The sequence below is a fragment of the Cynocephalus volans genome, chromosome 2 (assembly GCF_027409185.1).
Source record: "Cynocephalus volans isolate mCynVol1 chromosome 2, mCynVol1.pri, whole genome shotgun sequence".
Taxonomy (NCBI): domain Eukaryota; kingdom Metazoa; phylum Chordata; class Mammalia; order Dermoptera; family Cynocephalidae; genus Cynocephalus; species Cynocephalus volans.
In genome coordinates, this window is record NC_084461.1 from 31708325 (window position 1) to 31726177 (window position 17853).

The 17853-nt window shown below is 38.1% G+C and overlaps 2 protein-coding genes across 4 annotated transcripts in view; one reads left to right on the forward strand and one right to left on the reverse strand.

The window, feature by feature from the left end:
- Positions 1-17853, reverse strand: part of RAD1 (RAD1 checkpoint DNA exonuclease) — a 24211-nt gene continuing 6358 nt past the window's right edge. Inside the window, exons 2-7 of one of the 3 annotated variants that reach the window (XM_063086505.1) lie at positions 12157-12204; positions 6974-7251; positions 5552-5660; positions 3594-3852; positions 1412-1510; positions 1-1072 (exon numbers count right to left, since the gene is read on the reverse strand). In XM_063086505.1, coding sequence (XP_062942575.1) covers positions 895-1072; positions 1412-1510; positions 3594-3852; positions 5552-5660; positions 6974-7171 — 843 coding nt within the window. In that variant the 5' untranslated portion in view covers positions 7172-7251; positions 12157-12204 and the 3' untranslated portion in view covers positions 1-894. Of the gene's footprint in view, positions 1073-1411; positions 1511-3593; positions 3853-5551; positions 5661-6973; positions 7252-7625; positions 7770-12156; positions 12205-17853 lie in introns of those variants that run through there. The other 2 variants (XM_063086503.1, XM_063086504.1) reach the window with 2 other exon arrangements.
- BRIX1 (biogenesis of ribosomes BRX1) overlaps positions 7890-17853 on the forward strand; it is an 11301-nt gene continuing 1337 nt past the window's right edge. Inside the window, exons 1-8 of the mRNA XM_063086502.1 lie at positions 7890-8077; positions 12656-12767; positions 14048-14091; positions 15775-15845; positions 16114-16163; positions 16266-16339; positions 16501-16551; positions 16698-16799. Of these exons, the coding sequence (XP_062942572.1) occupies positions 7919-8077; positions 12656-12767; positions 14048-14091; positions 15775-15845; positions 16114-16163; positions 16266-16339; positions 16501-16551; positions 16698-16799 (663 nt within the window). The 5' untranslated portion in view covers positions 7890-7918. The remainder of the gene's footprint in view (positions 8078-12655; positions 12768-14047; positions 14092-15774; positions 15846-16113; positions 16164-16265; positions 16340-16500; positions 16552-16697; positions 16800-17853) is intronic.

Sequence of the window (17853 nt, forward strand, 5' to 3'; positions counted from 1 at the left end):
AATTATTTCAGTGAAAACTACTCAGGAAAGTACAAAATCATTTAATAACTGGTTTTCTACACTTTGATTTCATCAAGAAACTCTTATAGGCAAATGGAAGGTATCTAATAAGTACTTACTTAATTGAACAGTTTTGAGTACAAGAAAGAAATCTGTAACTCTGATGACTGTTCTATATCCTGTTTACAGATGTCTTTAAAAAGTATACTTTAAAAATAAATCATATAAAGAATTGTTCACAGTTATTTGGTGATACCTCAACTTCAGAGTGTTTGCAAAGAAGTCACATGTAAAAGCAATCACTTCAATGCAAGTAAATGCTATTTAAAAACAAACAAACAAAAAAAATGGTATCCTTTAAAACAATAGTTCCCAAACTTTAGCATACATAAGAAATTACTGGTGGAAGCTTGTTAAAATACAGGTTGCTGGACTCATTCCCAGAGCTTCTGACAACCCAGGTGATTCTAATGCTGTTGGTCTGGGCACGACACTAAACTAATAAGCAATGCCCATATGCCTTTGCTTTTTCTAATAGGAAATAAATAAAAGAATATTTCAGATATGGCTTCATCAAACTTTAAATCTTTAGACTCTTGAAATGTTCTCCTTAAACAGAATAGAACTTACAGTTTATTCATCTTGGCTCACAATGATTCCCATGAATTCAAGAGACAGAACCACAGGACAGTCCAATACTGGATAATCTCTGACTGCATGAAAACATATATTTACAAAGTACATAGCAACTATTAAGGTACAGGGACCTTGCTCCTAACTTCTCCATACTTCTTTATAGAAAATCCACTAAAAAATTATGAAGAGTACAGTACTCAGAATGAGAACTTAGCCTATCATAAATGTACATATAAATATCACAGTGAATTGTCACACTCAAGACTCAGAAACTTCTTCGTCAGGGCAGCAGTAATATTCCACAAAACATATTTGTCCATCTTCATTTCTAATCATGTACTGTAATGAGAGAAATCCTCGGTTATCCGTCCGAATCGATACCTTACAAGATAGGATTAATGCCTTTGTAGAGGGTTTTAGTAAAGAAATCTTGTATCTGTAGAAGAGTAAATAAAAAGCTGTTATTTCAATACACTTAATATACATAACTTAATGCTCATAACTCCAGGTAAAGGACAAAACTTAGCCAAGAACTACTAAGTAGCAAGTATAAGAATAAAATCAAATACTCATCCAATTTTCTAATATTTCCTCTTGATTCTTCTTATTCATCCACTATTACAAACCCAAATCCCCAAGTAAATCCAGCAACCTACTATTCATTCTTTAATAATACTATGCATTTTTATTAACAGATTGAAAATTTTATTTAATAGAAATCTGGTATTTAACCTCAACTTCATCACCAGTGGCAACCTTTATATTAAGAACTGACCTGTTGACCTGGGTTTGATTACAATGAAATGCTTCCATCAAATCAGAATCTTTAGGATAGTCAAGGTGGGAACTTCCTGCATTTCCAAAAGTAGATAACCTATAGTAGAAAATGAGCAATTCATTTATTCATTGGTCCAAAAATAAGCCACATTAGGATCCAAATAAAGAAAGCACTTCCTTAAGAAGCTCATTCTGGTGAGTGAAACAGATACGTAAAAAAATGTTTATAACAACATGATAACAAGCACCATAATAAAGGTTCCCAAGAGATGCTGTGGGAGTACAGGGCAACTAGCAACTAATCAACAGCTCTGCAGAAAATCAGTCACAAAAGGAGTGAGGGAGCTTGCCTCAATTTCATTACCGTACTTACTCTGATAACGATGCTTCCTCATCCTTAAGTTAGAAATATATAACAGGAAAGAGAATTAAGAAGCGATGGAAGACCCTGATCTAAGTCATATGCAAGTCTTAGGTCCTGTTCCCAATCTCTACTGCCAGATCAGGCAATTATGGCTTTTCTGTATCTTAGTTGGTCTGCTCTTAAAGCTGTTTTATGGTTTTTCTCACGAAGTAATATCAGCAGTTGTGTGGAGACAAATTTATAAATGTTGATGTGTTTGTTTAATCTGCAAGAACTTATTGAGCATTTGCTATGGGGTTAGCATGTTGACAAGTACTACATGAGCACAGTGATAAGAGCAGGTGTTGGTTTTTCCCAAGCTCCATCTCCATGCTCCATTTTCCATGTGTTGGTTTCCACAGGGTCTGCCATTTCTTCTTCTTCTAACATAACTCTTCTCTGAGCCATCTCATCCATGCCTAGCCATGGTGATGGTTCCCAAATCTAAATTTCCAGTCCAGAATGATCTTCTGAGTGCTATAACTATATATTCAATTTCTCCTCAGTGTCACAGTGACCTCAAATTTAATATATCCAGAAAAAGATTTCAACGCTCACCTCCCCACCACCAAATCATTCCCATCCTGGAATGAAAGACAGCATGACCCACCTAGTTACACATGCTGAGAGAGATCATTTAGGAGACCTTCTGAAATACCGCTTATGTGCCTGGAATTTTAATTCGCACCAGTGCTTAAGTAGAGTTTCATTGATTTCCATTTTGGTTAACATTTTAACAAACCTTGAGCTAAATTTTTAACTGCTTAATGCCATGAGAAGGGTCTGCAATTCTTTTAAGGTAGGAATAAAAAGAGCAACTTATACCTCTTATTTCCTATGTATTTAGCTCCTTTGCTCTTTAATATTCTGAAATATTTCAAAAGGCAATATGTAAATGTTTTCTCTTAATTGTTAGTATCAATAACTGATTCTAATCCTGAAAACAGATTTGCCATTTTATAATTTGTTGGGTCAAAATTGGAGCAGCTTGATAGTTTTTGACACTGGATTTCTGATGAAAATTGCCTACCAGTCTTCCCTAAGTACTCATGTACTGTTTCCAAAGTATCTATGTGTATTATTTTGGTACTTAATGGCTAGCAATTTTGTTCCTTCTCTGATTTTCACATAGCTCTTCATCTTGATTTTAAGCTGTTGCTCCCATGGTTCTTAATAAGATGGACATGCACTCAGTAGGTGATCAATAGATACTGAGTGAACGAACTACATAGAGCAAACATCTACTTCCTTTTGCTTCCTGAACTAACCTGAAAAAAATGAGAAAAAGATATCATATAATACAAACACCTTTTCCAAATATTTAAACCCAATTTTCCTCATGACGTAACCTGCTCTACAACAGTAAGTAGTACAACAATGAAAAGACCACTAGTTTATGAATTAGGAGACTGGGCTTCTCATCTAGAAACCAACACTACCTAACTATGAAATCCTATAGTTAATCTTCCTGGGTCTTAAGTTTCTTATAAGGTAAGAGTAAAAGCTCTGTCAAGTTCTGAAAATTCTAGGAACCTGAATAATAAAAATTCCACATCATAAGCAAATGTATAAGTGAGGAAATGGAGTACAAACCACATTAATATATATTAACATATATAAAAAATATTATATATATGTTAATATATTATAATATGTAATATATTAATATAATTAACATATTATATTATATATAATATATAATATGTTGATCATAATATATATTATAGATAATATATAATTAATTTATATTAACTGTAAATGCACTGCTCTCAGGTACCTGAAATAAGGCTTGTCAGGAGACATGGTAATCTGGAGGATCTCACTTGTCATATCCAACTCGGAAAATGCTTCACGGAGCCCCTCTGACTGCAGAATAATTTTATTAATTACATTGGTGCTGCAGAAATCAAAATCCAGAGTCTCCTCAGGCTCCTGAGTATTGATTTTGCAGACAGTCACCACTCCTCCTTCTTCCAGAAACAGCATCAAAGGGTAACCATAGCCTTGGTAACACATCCGAAGTGCAGTTAAAGTCCCTGCAATGGAAAGAAATCATACTTTGGGCTTAGACTTACAGCTCTGGGTTCAGCTTCTCCTCAAAATGGTAAATAAAATTCCTCAAGAATAATTCATCCTGCCCAATTTCTAGCATATATGTATCTCCTCAGAAGAACGTATTACATCTTCTCTGATAATGGTTGTGTGTAGATAATTCCAAAAATAAGTATAAGAAAATTGGGAACCAGAACAAAATGTAACTCTCTGAAATCATTTTCATCCTGCCAAAAACACCCCAGAAATAGCTTATTGATTTTATATACATGCAATTTCAGGATGGAGAATCTACATGAACCAACATGGCAAGTAAGAGAATTGTTGCAGAACAGGATATGCTATTTCTTAAAGATTCAATTTGTGCAACAGTGCATTGCTTTGATATTGTCTGTACTATAATCAGTGTATTTATTCACCGTGATCCTTCCAACCTTTCCTAATGGGAGATATTCTTTATATTTCCTCAAATTTTAAGATCAAAATGGGAGAAAAAGAGAGGGTGGTTAATGGTGGTGTGAATTTTAACACTGCAAACCACTAGAGGGAAGGAGGAACATGATAATATTCTAGCTCCTTCCACTTATGGGATAGAGAACCACAGTGAGGAATGGGGAAGGCATGCTTTCATCAAAAACCAGCTGGGGAACAGCACATTAGAAAATGTGTAATTAACTATAGTGGAATTGTCAGCGCAAAACTAAAATATATATTCTGGAGAACTGTACCTGAATTTTCCCTAGCTAATCTCCAGGTTACTTTCCTATGAACTAAAATCATTCTTCTGGGGATCCCCTGTAGTTTTATATCCACTGCAACTGAATTTCACCATTCTAAAAATTAACTCCCTAAAAATTTTTTAAAAATATTTTAAAGGAAGGTATTTTGGCAAATAGACATACAGTCATGTGTCGCTTAACGAAGGGGATATGTTATGAGTAATGCATCGTTAGGTGATTTTGTTGTGTGAACATCACAGAGTGTACTTACACAAACCTAGATGGTAAAGCCTAGTACATACCTAGGCTATAAGGTATAGCCTATTGCTTCTAGGCTACAAACCTATACAGCATGTTACTGTACTGAATACTACAGGCAACTGTAACACAATGGAGTATTTATGTATCTAAATATATCTGTTCATAGAGAAAGTACAATAAAAATACTGTATTATAATCTTATGAGACGAACTTCACATATATAATCCATTGCTGACTGAAAGTCCTTATATAGCACGACTGTAACTTATAAATGGGGCTTTAAAAAAAAAAGCAAACATTTTGAACACAATAAACTGGGAATCAGGAGAATTGGTTTCTGTTTTTCTCTGCCACTAACTAGCTGCATAATTCTGGACAAGTTAGGAAAAGAAGCAAGTAAAACATATTTCACAATGTTAAAGATGTTTAAGACATATTCAAAGTATTCTTTTGGCCAGTTCAAATTTAAAATCCCCAAAGCCTTGTAAACTAAAAAAAGATGAATGTAAATACTTTTACAAATATGACAATAACTGTAACTTTCTATTGACCTTGTGAAGTCAGAATCCATGGCTGTGACCATTAAAAAATGAACTGCCAATTAATATTCTAAAGAAATATTTATATTCTAAATAATTTTCTGTATTTTTCCGATCATTCTGTATAATGTTTTTGTCTTTATAATGATAATAAAATGGTTTACCTGGCATAGGATTTGATCCAAAAATAGATAAACAGTCTAGAAGGACAGTTAAATTAATTCGAAAAGTAACAGACTCTTCCTGAACCCTAAATTCTTGAAATATCCCAGCCTACAAAAAAATTAAACATGAAAATGTGATTATATAAAAGGAGGAAAACTCACATATAAAGTTCCAGATTCCACTCTATATGTTTTAAAAATAACAATACTGTGCAAACCCCATGAGAATAATTTCCGACTACCAATCAAACAGTTTTTTCAACCATTACCCATTAGAACAATATTACTGAATAGTTAAAAGTGTAACATTGATTTTGGCCCCATGTAAAACATTGTGGAGGATCCTTCTCTCCACTCCCAGATCTAAAGCTATCCCCCAAGTGACTCTCCCTTGTCTTCTTTTTGTGCCCATCAGTACTGCTAAAATCACTTGGAAAATAGGCAATCTGATAATACAAATTATCCATTTATTTTGAGGACAAGAACCATGTCTTATTTATACCTTCATCCCTGAGATCATACTGTGCACTTAGCTGTTAAAAAGGTGTTGAATTGAATTTGAAATACTATCCAAACCATACAAATATTACTTTGTAAGAGAATCTATTACAACCAAGAAAAGGAAATAATAGAATGGTAGTAATATTGTAGTAGTAAAGGGCATATACTCTGGAAACAAACATTCTGAGTTCTCATCCCAAGTCAGCCACTTCCCACCTGTGGGACTGTTAGCAAATCACTTAAGTTGTGCCTCAGTCCTGCATGTTGAATGGGAATAATAGCACAACCCACCTCAAAGGACTACTGTAAGAATTAAATATGTTAATTCTTACACAGAAGAGTGCCTGGCCTGTTACTCAAGCTTTTTTTAATTTTATTTTTTATTGATACTCAATAGCTGTACATATTTATGGGGTACAGAGTAATATTTAAATACATGTATACTATGTGATGATCAAATCCTGCTAATTAGTATATCCATCACCGAAAACATGTATTTCTTTGTGGAGAACATTTGAACTCCTTTCATGTACTGTATACTTGAAAATATACAATAAATGATTGTTAGTTATAGACACCTGGGACTACTATAAAATACTTGAACTTATTCTTCCTATCTAGTTGTAATTCTGTACCTACTAACCAACTTCTTCGTATCCCTTCCCAGCCTCTAGTAACCACGATTTCGCTCTCTACTTCTGTGAACCTATACGTTTAGCTTAATAAACTTTAGTCATTATTATGATTAATCATTATCTCTATAAAACAATATGGGAAACGAATTTGTTACCGGGAGAGAAACAGAATGCAAATAATGACATTTCGTTTTCTAATTTAAATCATGTCTGTTAAGAACGTTGAAATTAATTGAACTGGGTGAAGAATATCATGTCACAGGATGAAAGGTGCCTAATTCCATACCTGAATAAAAGCATTCGCTTGCACACACTTTGCGTTTTCCACTGTAACCTTGATTCCATTTTTAGTAGCGAAACACGTGGCATGATCTCGGAAATGAATGGCTTTCAGGACAGTGGAGAGATTCCTAACGTTGTCCAGGCTGGCCACTAAGCTGTACTGATCATTCTCATCTTGGAAGTGCTGGGTGAGAAGGGGCATCGTCCACCGCACGTCCGGTCCCGAGGGATGCTCCAGGGGCCAGCGCCTGCTCCCGCGGAACACGACACACCTGACGGGATCTGACAATAAAAAGTCCCATCAACGCTCCGGAGACCCCAACCAGCGCTGAGGAGGAGTGCAAGGGGCCTGACCGTTGACCTCGGCTGACCAGGCCGAACCCCGCCTCTACCACTGAACGACCTCTCTAAGCTACGGTTTCCCCGCCTTCCCTGTGAGAACAGCAATACGTGAAAATTCGTGAAGAATGAAAATACGTAACTGACACCGCAGTTCCCTTTAGGGCCAGGTTCGCCATTCCAAACTGGGGCTACGTCTCCCCACACAGTCGGTATGCGCGGCTCCGCGCCACCAACCTTGCCTATAAGAGAACAGGCGATGGGGGCGGGCCCGAGTCCTCAAAGATCTTCCAGGAGTCCCAGAAAACCTCATTCACCTGCCCGCCCGCGGGTCAGCCTCCGCTTACTAGTCTCGGGATCCTGGGGCGCGGAAACCCGACCTCTGCGGCGGAGTCCGGACGTCGGAGAGCCCTTCCCAGCCAACCCCCGGGAAACTGGGCAGGTAGCGCAGCCGCTCCCGCCACTCTTCAGAACGGCCTCCCACGTCGGCCACCGTCACCACAGAGTTGGAGGAGGCCTAGAGCGCCGTGCGTGCGGCGCCACCGAGACCGGAAAGAGGAGCGAGCGGCAGGACCGGAAGAACGGCGGAGAGCGAAGGTGGGGAAGCAAGATGGCTGCAACTAAGAGGAAACGGCGTGGAGGCTCGGCGGTTCAGGCGAAGAAGCCAAAAAGAAACGGGAAAGATGCCGGGCCGTCAGCTAAGCCGCGCGTCATGGTAGAGGAAGTGGAGGAGGAAGAGAGAGACCGTATCCCAGGCCCCGTTTGCAAGGTAGAAGGGCATACTCTCGGGCTCCATCCGCGGTGGCGGCTCCACGCGCCTTCCCTGGGTCTACCGACCCACTACAGCTCTGCTAATTTCGGGGTATTCTGGGTGTCACCGGAGATCTGTCTCAGCAGTCTTCCCGGCCGGACTGGGCACAGTGTTTACATCTAATCCTCGTGCACGTGGCCACCCTCCTGGAGGCGGCGGGCGTTAGAACCTTCACCCGGCTCACAGGAAGCGCCTTAGGGGTTACTCAGCTCCAGTGTCCCGTCTTCCAGATATTAATGGGCTTTTTTGTTTGTTTTCTGTTGGGGCGGGGAGGTTACGGCTAGTGAGTATATCTCTTCAGTTATTCAGCCATAGTCAGCCACTGACAGGGATCTTGAAGCTTATTATGCGAGCCTTTAAAAAGTTGCTGTGCTGGGGACTGTCACTCTGACGTGATGGGTCAGATCTTTAACTCAAGGGATAATGATGTGCTGGGGACTTTCACTCTGACGTGATGGGTCAGATCTTTAACTCAAGGGATAATGAAAACTAGACTAAATAGTATGAGCTTTACCTGTATGTACTCAACAGACTTTCAATGTGCTATACACTGTACCAAGTTAGGCTTCCTCTGGCTTTGGGATTGCAAAAGTGACTAGAACGTGACCTCTTTTTCCTGAAATGTTGGCGTTTAGAAGGAAGCTAAGAATTCATATATGTTGGTTTTTATTTACAAGAAGGTGAACACAAGTTGTTGGAGTTAATTTTCATTCAACTAAGAGGTGCTTAGGTTAGACAGAGTACTGTGGAGACAAAGATTGCTGTTGATTTATTAATTTCTATGTCCATTGCCCTTGGCAGTACTCTAGCGCGTTGTAAGCGATGAGTAAATGACCCTCTGTGGTGCGATGGCAAGCTCTAAGAAAGGAATGAGCGCTGAAGAATGAAAGATAAATGTAAATTCTAGCCCTGCTATTAACAGTGACATTCCGTGCTTTTTTTTCTCATCTGCAGATTAAGAGGAAGAAAATATATACTTTTTGTGAAAAAAAATCTGAACTTCTATTAGATTCTTAGTAAATGTTAGTGCTTTCTCTTCCTTTAAACAGCTAGAAAGAAGTATAGTATCTATAATGAGTCACACTATGATACTGTACATTCTGTAGAAGTGCAGGAAATAATTACTTTTACTCTAGAATAATAATTTAAGGAATTATGAAGGATTTAGCCTTTCAGCTGGATCTCACAGGGAACAGTCCGAGGGAGAGAAAAAAACGACTGATCAAAGGTGTCAAAGTGGAGAAATACTGAAAGTCTAAAAAGTGTAAAGTGTAGGGTTGGTTTGGGGCAATAGTGATGTAAAAATGAAAGTGTATTTTAGAATCCAACATTAAAGCCATGTCATTTCGGACTTTGCTCAGAACACCCTGGGAGGTAAAGTTGTGACTGGAGCAGTGCTTTAAAAAGATTAGATTGGTGCTGGTGTGCCATTGGGGCTGTTGGAGGACTTCATGTCTGGAGGTGGTAGCCATTTAGGAGATTTGCAGTTGATATAAGGTAAAAAATAAGGGAATGTGAATAAGGAAGGATTAAGAATTGTTGCAAAGAGTTCCAGTCAACATGGCGGAATAGACGGTTCCTAGTGTCACTCTCTCCCACAAATCAACCAATTTACAACTATAAAAATGTAACATCAGCCAAGCTGGGGCCGCTGGAGCTCACGGGAAGAGGAGGAGAGAGCTACAGAGTTCATGAAGGTGGGAGAAACCATGATGAGAGAGAGAAAAAACTGCTCTGAGTATTTTGGGCCACAGCCCCTTTAATGCTGAAACTGATGAGCACATGGAGCTCATCCATGGAGCTGGCAGAAGCTGCAGCTGTGCCCTTCAGATGGAGTTACTTGGAGGTGGCAGGGGAGAAGGGGGCCTTGGCAGCCCCCAGTATAGCAAGACCACTAATAGGTTTCCTAAAGACCCACGCAGGAGCAAGGAGCCAGAACAAATGAAAAAAGGGAGCCATTCAGAGGCCAGTGAGTCATCGCAAGGGACAGGACCTCTCAGAGGAGATTGGTCAGGAATGCAGAATTGCATGGGGTGCAATTTGATGAAAAAACTCAGGCCCAGATAGAGTTTCTACACAAACCAGATCCACCAGGTCTCTGGAGAGCCGGAAGTACGGATGAGGTTAACCATTAAACCCTAAGCTGCACAAAAAGCCTTCCCTAGGGAAACTGCAGCAAAGCGCAATTTAGCTCAAGCACACAGCTCAAGTACTGGTTCCCACAGGAAGTTCCCCCATTTTAGAAGTAAGCAAAGGGGCCGGCCCTGTGGTGCACTCAGGAGAGTGCAGCGCTTGGGAGCGCAGCGGCACTCCCGCTGTGGGTTCGGATCCTATATAGGAATGGCTGGTGCGCTCACTGGCTGAGCGCGGTGCGGGCGACACCACGCCAAGGGTTGCGATCCCCTTACCGGTCACAAAACGGCAAAAAAGAAAAGAAAAAGAAGTAAGCAAAGGACAAAAAATTAGTTCCGGCCCAGGCACACCACCAGCACCTTGGGGCCTGCCTGGGAACTGGAGGCTTGGAGCTGGGGACCAGACCCCCCTCCCACAACCAGGCACACCACGCCAGCACTTTGGAGTCCCTCTGGTGACCTGGGGCATGGAGAAGGGGACCAGACCCCCCTCCCACACCCAGGCATACCATGCCAGTGCCTCGGGGCCCACTCAGGACCCCCTCCCACAACCAGGCACACCACACCAGTGCCTCAGGGCCCTCTCACGCACACCGCACCAGTGCCTCGGGGCCCGCCTGGGGACCTGAGGCATGGGGAAGGGGACTGGAACCCCCACCCACAATCAGGCACACCACACCAGCACATGGGGCTCGCCCTGTGACTGGAGGCATGGAGTCAGAGACTGGACCTCCATTCTACAACCAGGCACACCATGCCAGCACCTCAGGGCCCGCCCAGGGACCCAAGTCATGAAGAAGGGGACCGGACCCCCCTCCCACAATGAGGCACATCGTGCCAGTGCCTCGGTGCCTGTCTAGGAACCCAAGGCATGGAGAAAGGGACTGGACCCCCTTCCCACAACCAGGCACACCATACCAGCACCTTGGGACCCACCTGGGTACCCAAGAAATGGAGAAGGCGACCAGACCCCCTTCCCACAACCAGGTACACCCTGCCAGTGCCTTGGGGCCTTCTGGTGACCCTAGTCATAGAGCTGGGGAGTGGTTCCCCCTCCCACAACCAGGCACACCACGCCAGTATTTCGGGGCCTGCCAAAAACATCACTATCATGTGGGTGGCCCACCACAGCCACCACAATAACCATGGCTGCTGTGAAAGCAGCTAGATGCCATAGCTACCACGCAGATGGTCTGCCAACCACTGCAGTGCATTCACACAGGAAGAGTCACCAGTGCATTCACACAAGAAGAGTCACCAGCAGAGACTAAGAAAAGAAGAGGATGTCTCTTTCCACAAAACACTCCAGAGTGACAGAAGCAGCATCTGCTCTATGATAATATTGGGGGACCTTATCACACCTCTCAGCATTGGACAGATCATCTAGGCAACAAATCAACAGAGTAACCATTATTCTTTCAGAAGGAGAGAAGAAATCTAGGGTAATTAGAGGGGGGAGGGGGAGGAACGGGGATGAGAAGAGATGGGACAAAGGGCATAAAGAATAATTATGATCTGTAACAATATATCTCCTAGTAATGTTGATCAACATATCTCAATGTTGAACCCCCAAAATATGTATAATCAATTTTGATTCAATTAAATAAAATTTTTAAAAAAAAGTCAGCTCATTAAAAAAAAGAATTGTTGCGAAGAGAAAATGAGAGTTATTGTAAAGGGAAATTGATAGCATTTAGTAGTGTTTATAATAAGGGCAAATGGAAGATCCAAAGCCTGGGAGACTGAAACAATGGTGACAGCATCAAAAAAAGGAAAATTGTCAGATATAAGGTGTAAGATAATGTTTAGTATTATGGAGTTGGGTTATGGAGTTGGAGTTTAGTATTATGGAGTTGAGGTGTTAGTCAAATACTTAGATTATTAGGGCCGGAGAGAATTCCTTACCTTTCTGTAGAGTTGACAGTTGAAGCTGTGGGAATGATAATGAGATCTCTGAAGTGGAGAGAACAGAAATAAAATTAGAAGGGTGAGAAAGAACTTTCAGGATTAGGAGGAGGAATTGGAGAGATTGCACATGAAAAACAAAAAAGGAAATCAAGAAGGGCATTTCTCGGTGGCAGATATGGTCTGTGAATGTTACTGAAGGATTGAATAAAAGGGATCAGAATTGTTTGACTTGCTACCTGGAAGCTTTGTAAACTATTTCTAAAAAAAATAAGGGCCAGCCCGTGGCTCACTTGGGAGAATGTGGTGCTGATAGCACCAGGGCCGTGGGTTCGGATCCCTGTGTAGGGATGGCTGGTTTGCTCACTTGGGAGAGCGTGGTGCTGACAACACCAAGTCAGGGGTTAAGATCCCCTTACTGGTCATCTTTTAAAAAACAAAAAAAAAACAAGATAGGCTTAATATGAGACTTAAAATTTTAATATTTTGTTTGTTTTAGGGCAAGTGGATAAATAAGGAACGGATTCTTATCTTTTCTTCCAGAGGAATAAATTTCAGAACAAGACATTTAATGCAGGACTTGAGAATGCTGATGCCTCATTCTAAAGCAGGTACCTTTATATTGTGTACTTTAAAAATTTGTGTTTATTAGAACTTGCCTATTTATATATTAATACTTATTCATATATTTACTCTTCATTGGTCAGTCTGTGATACCTTAGAAGTTTATCCTTTCAAGTGCCACTTGAAATTTCCAATTAGCATTTTGTTAGAAATTCTTTATAGAATTCATTAGACATTTTCTGTACTTTCTTAAACAGATATCCTAAATTATTGAAAAATTTCTCGAAGGTCCAGGAGTGACTTCATTATAATGCTTCCAGAAGTCATGAGATAGGTGGGACAGTTTATTTTTTTAAATGATTCAGAGCTGCTATGTGTTGCTCTCTAAGTTGTTTTTTTGTTTGTTTGTTTTTAACTGTTTTTATTAGAAAGTTAATGGACCTGGGGTAGGATTTGAAGCACCTTTAAGCCAAATTTTTTGGGTTTTTTTTAGCATTGGGGTGGCTTACCGGCAAGTGAAGAACACCTAGTCTTAGGTTTAGAGCCATGGCAGTTGCCATGTTTTTGTGCCTGTATTACAGGTACTTTTGGTTTTAATTTTAGGTAACTAGTTTTTTACACCAGTGCTTCTCAAACTGGGATCTTCTGTAATATCTTCAGATCTCTGAAAATAATAAGAGAAATTATAACTTATGTTTTCTTTTTTCATGATAATCCACAACCAATTTTTTAAATCAGTTGTCTTTGACAACTATGATTCAAAATTAAAAGATGTTTTTATTGATTAAGATTTTAGTTTCTTAGGGCTGGCTGGTAGCTCAAGTTCAAGGTTTCAGAGCCCCATACTGGCCAACCACCCCAAAAAAAGATTTTAGGTTCTTAAGTGAATGTTTTTTTAAACTGGGCTCCTTGAGAAATAGTCTTTGATTTGGAGAATTTTTCCATTTTTGAAAGGGATTTATAGATTACCTAGAATCTGAGAAACATTTACTTAAACCATAATTTACATTTCTTGAAGACTATTTTTTAATTATTCATTTTTTTCCATTTAAAAAATATCAAGGGTCGACCCATGGCTCACTTGGGAGAGTGTGGTGCTGACACCACCAAGTCAAGGGTTAAGATCTCCTTACTAGTTATCTTTAAAAAAAGAATCAAGTTTTTTGAAAAGATTGGGTGTTTTCAGGTCTCATCATTTTGAAAATTAATAAAATCTTTAAACTGTAGAGTAATAATACTTAATTTTCTAGATAGCATGTGTGATTTATTTGATTGAAGTAGCTTTGAAATCTGTTGTTTATTTGCTTTTTCTTTTTTCTCTTTATAGATACTAAAATGGATCGTAAAGATAAATTATTTGTGATTAATGAGGTAATTTTAGAGAGTAATTACAGTAAAATATTTTAAGAACACTAGAATTGCTCATTTAAAAAATCAGTCAGATATTAAGTGATTTTTAAAAATTGTTTTGTGACTTATTAACTCTTCAATAACCTATCTTCTAAGTTTTTGTAGTAGTAACTATATCAGTTTAGTGCTTTAGTATGCAATATTTCTAAATTATTTGTCTTGTCTCAAAATGCATATTGAAATTTCCTGAGGACAAGGATTATATCTCATTTTTTTCTCCCATGTTTCATATAGTGATAAATTCATATTAGGTACTCATATAGAACTATCAATTAGCATATATAAAATAAAATTTAAAACCTTTTAAATGTTTATAGGAAAACCACATTGTAAAATGCATTTTGCCAGTATTAACAGTGATGCATGTGGAATTTGCTCTTAAGGTATTAAAAACTAGTTATAGGTTAAATTTTCAAAGATACTAAACTTACATTCTAAACAAATTTTTCAAAATTTAGACAATTGTTTTAAGATAATTCTCTTTCACTACTAGAAATGCTTCTTATTCATTCAGCACAGATTTTTTAACTTCTGCTATAATATGGCATTAGAATACAGGCTGTGGAAAATGCATTTAACAGAACAATGACCCTGTTGTCATAGAGCTTATTTTCTAATGAGGGAGATGGGTCATAAACAAGATTTATAATTTCAAGTGAAGATAGGAGAAATAAAGCAGGGTAAGGGTTTCGACAACTGATTCTGGACTAGAAAGGCCTTTCCAAAGGGATGATGTTCAACTTAATATTTGAGCAGGGACTTAAGGAAGTGGAAGACCATTCTAGGTAGAGAAAACAGCAAGTATGAAGGTCCAGAACTTCATACAAATAGAAGTATGAACTTGCTATTCTCATGTTTATTTTACGAACAAAGAAACAAAAACATTGGACCTAAGATTTTTGTAAGTTGTTAGGTTTAAAGTCTCAAGTAGTTTAAAGTTTAGGAATACTTTATTAGGTAGTTTGAGTTATTGAATACTACAATGATACAAGCCTTCAGTCCTGTAGTTTCCATATATTTCTCAAGAATGACTTTGTAAATGTTCAAGACATTGAAGTTCAATTCAACTTGAAATATGTTTTGTGTACTTCTGCTTTTACCAATCCCTTAGTGATTTTACGGAACCATATCACCAGAAATGACAGTATAAATGAGGAAAAAAACTTAAATTTTGTGATTTTTAAAATCAAAAAGCTAAAAAGTTAAAAATCAAAATAACCATTACGAAGGATGGTTTTGGTTCTGTAAGGACTGTATTTTCATAAGATTGGTAAGGTTAATTATGGTATGACTTATTTCTAGGGCATCTGTTTTCAGTCTTTGTACACAGGACTATGGTCAGAAGAAGAGGTTCTTAAGTAATCAGAAGTGAGACCCATTACTTTAAAATGCTAGGCCAAGAAGAATAGGATAGATACTTCCACCAAAGAAGTAGGCAGAGCATCTAGTTTACCTTGGGTAGAATGTCAAAGAGGAACTTTAAATGTTTCTTTCTGTGATTAAGTAATTTACCTAGATTTAGACCTTTGTAGCCTATTAACCTGCATAAATATTTTTGGAGGAATTTAGATATTAATTACATTGAATTACTTTAGTTCTCATTTGTGTTACCTACTTCATGTTTCTCTATTTTGTTTTATTTAGGTCTGTGAAATGAAAAACTGCAATAAATGCATCTATTTTGAAGCCAAGAAAAAACAGGATCTGTATATGTGGTAAGAGAGTGTATTAAGATTTGGTTGAACCTCTTTGTTTAAATGGATTTATTTTTCGTTCTTGGGTTATAGACTTCTTTTGGTATTTTATATAAAGTGGGGAGAATAAAGCAAACTCATTTGATTTCACCAAGCTTGAAACCTTTAAAGAAAATTAAGTATATAACTATTATAACTATTTTATTTTTCCTTTTTACTTTGAATAGGTGGTAAGCTTTATTACATTCTAAGTTCTGATTAGTTGAAAAGCTTCCTTTGTATGTTTCAGGCTTTCAAATTCACCTCATGGGCCATCTGCCAAATTTCTTGTTCAAAATAGTAAGTTGACTCCACTTAAAATTTTTTTATGAGAAAATTTAGTCTTGCAGAATAATTGTGCTGAAGTTATAGCTATTTTTGTTTTTGTTATAATTTTTCTAGTTCATACCCTAGCTGAACTAAAGATGACTGGAAACTGTTTGAAAGGTTCTCGGCCACTTTTGTCTTTTGACCCTGTAAGTTTCTCATTCGGTGTATGAGGTCTAATTTTCTTATTCTGCATGGTTATGTTCTAGTGGATATAGTTCTGTACTTCAATTTAGTTAACATTAAGAAAACCAACAATTTTAAACATAGCATTCCACTGTTAAATAATATGTTTGCTTTATTTTTATAGGCTTTTGATGAATTACCACATTATGCTTTGTTAAAAGAACTCTTAATTCAGGTAAATATCTTTTCTAGAAAGTATTTTTAGTAATACATTATAAACGAGTGTCTTCCATTGGACTTTTTGTTAAAAGCTATCCAAAACATACACGATATGTCTTGGAATAAGGAACTAACATACCTTTTTTTTTTTTTTTAAACTAGATATTTAGCACGCCACGGTATCATCCCAAAAGCCAGCCATTTGTGGACCATGTGTTTACTTTTACCATTTTGGATAATAGGATATGGTTTCGGAACTTTCAGGTTAGCTTTACTTACTTTTTAATCATACTTTTAGATAAATTAGGATATACAGGGTTTGTAGACACAGAAAGTTCAGGTAATAAATCCTTTTGTTTTAAATAGTTCCTTTTTCCTGCAGAGATTTGCTGCAAATAACTACTATCTCATACCTTAAGTGATCTCTACCTAATTTTCGTGGCTATCAGTTAATAGGGAATATGGATTTTGTAACAAGCCACTTTATATTTCATTTTATAAAAAGGGAATAGTCAGAAGATCCACAAAGTAATTGGGAATAAGTGCTGTAAAAGACACAGTAAAACATAAATCTCTCTCCCAAGAGATTAGAATCTACCTGGGGGATTAAGACTTAGAAACACGTAACTGCTATAGAAAGCATTCACTGCATTATTAGATGAGTCATACACTGACTCATTCAGAGCAGGCGATTCTAGAAATCTTGAAACAGGAGTTCAGCAGGATAAGTCTATAGAAAGATGAAGAGGTGAAGAGAACAGGAAGAACAAAATTTCAGACAGCAGATGACACAACCTGGGCTCTTCTCTACATGTTTTATACTGGATTCTTTGCAGCATGAATTAAACATATCCCCTTCTTCACTTCTGAGGGCAGACATACCTGATCCAATAAACAGTGTTAATATTTGTAGTCCAGAGTTGTTGTTCCCTCCACCCCCCCCCCCCCCACACACACAATCAGTAGCTATTAAATGGAAAAAAAAAAAAAAAAACTTTTGGGCAGCTGGCCGATATGAGGGTCCAAACCCTTGACACCTTGACACCTCACTCTAACCAACTGAGCTAACTGGCCAGCCTTGCTTTTAAATAAATTTGGCCATTTATCCTTTTATATGCCTTTTAATCTAATTCAATTAGATTTATAAAAACAGTTCAGAGGTTGATTTAAGTTTCAGAGTTTTTCCTCAATAGTGTGCTTTAATACATTTTGTTAATAGTGGTCATAATTTTAAAAATTCATTTTAACCACAGTTTTTCAAAAATGCATGTGTTGTGAGAAGCAGGATATGAACTAAATTCAAATTACTCAATTTTAA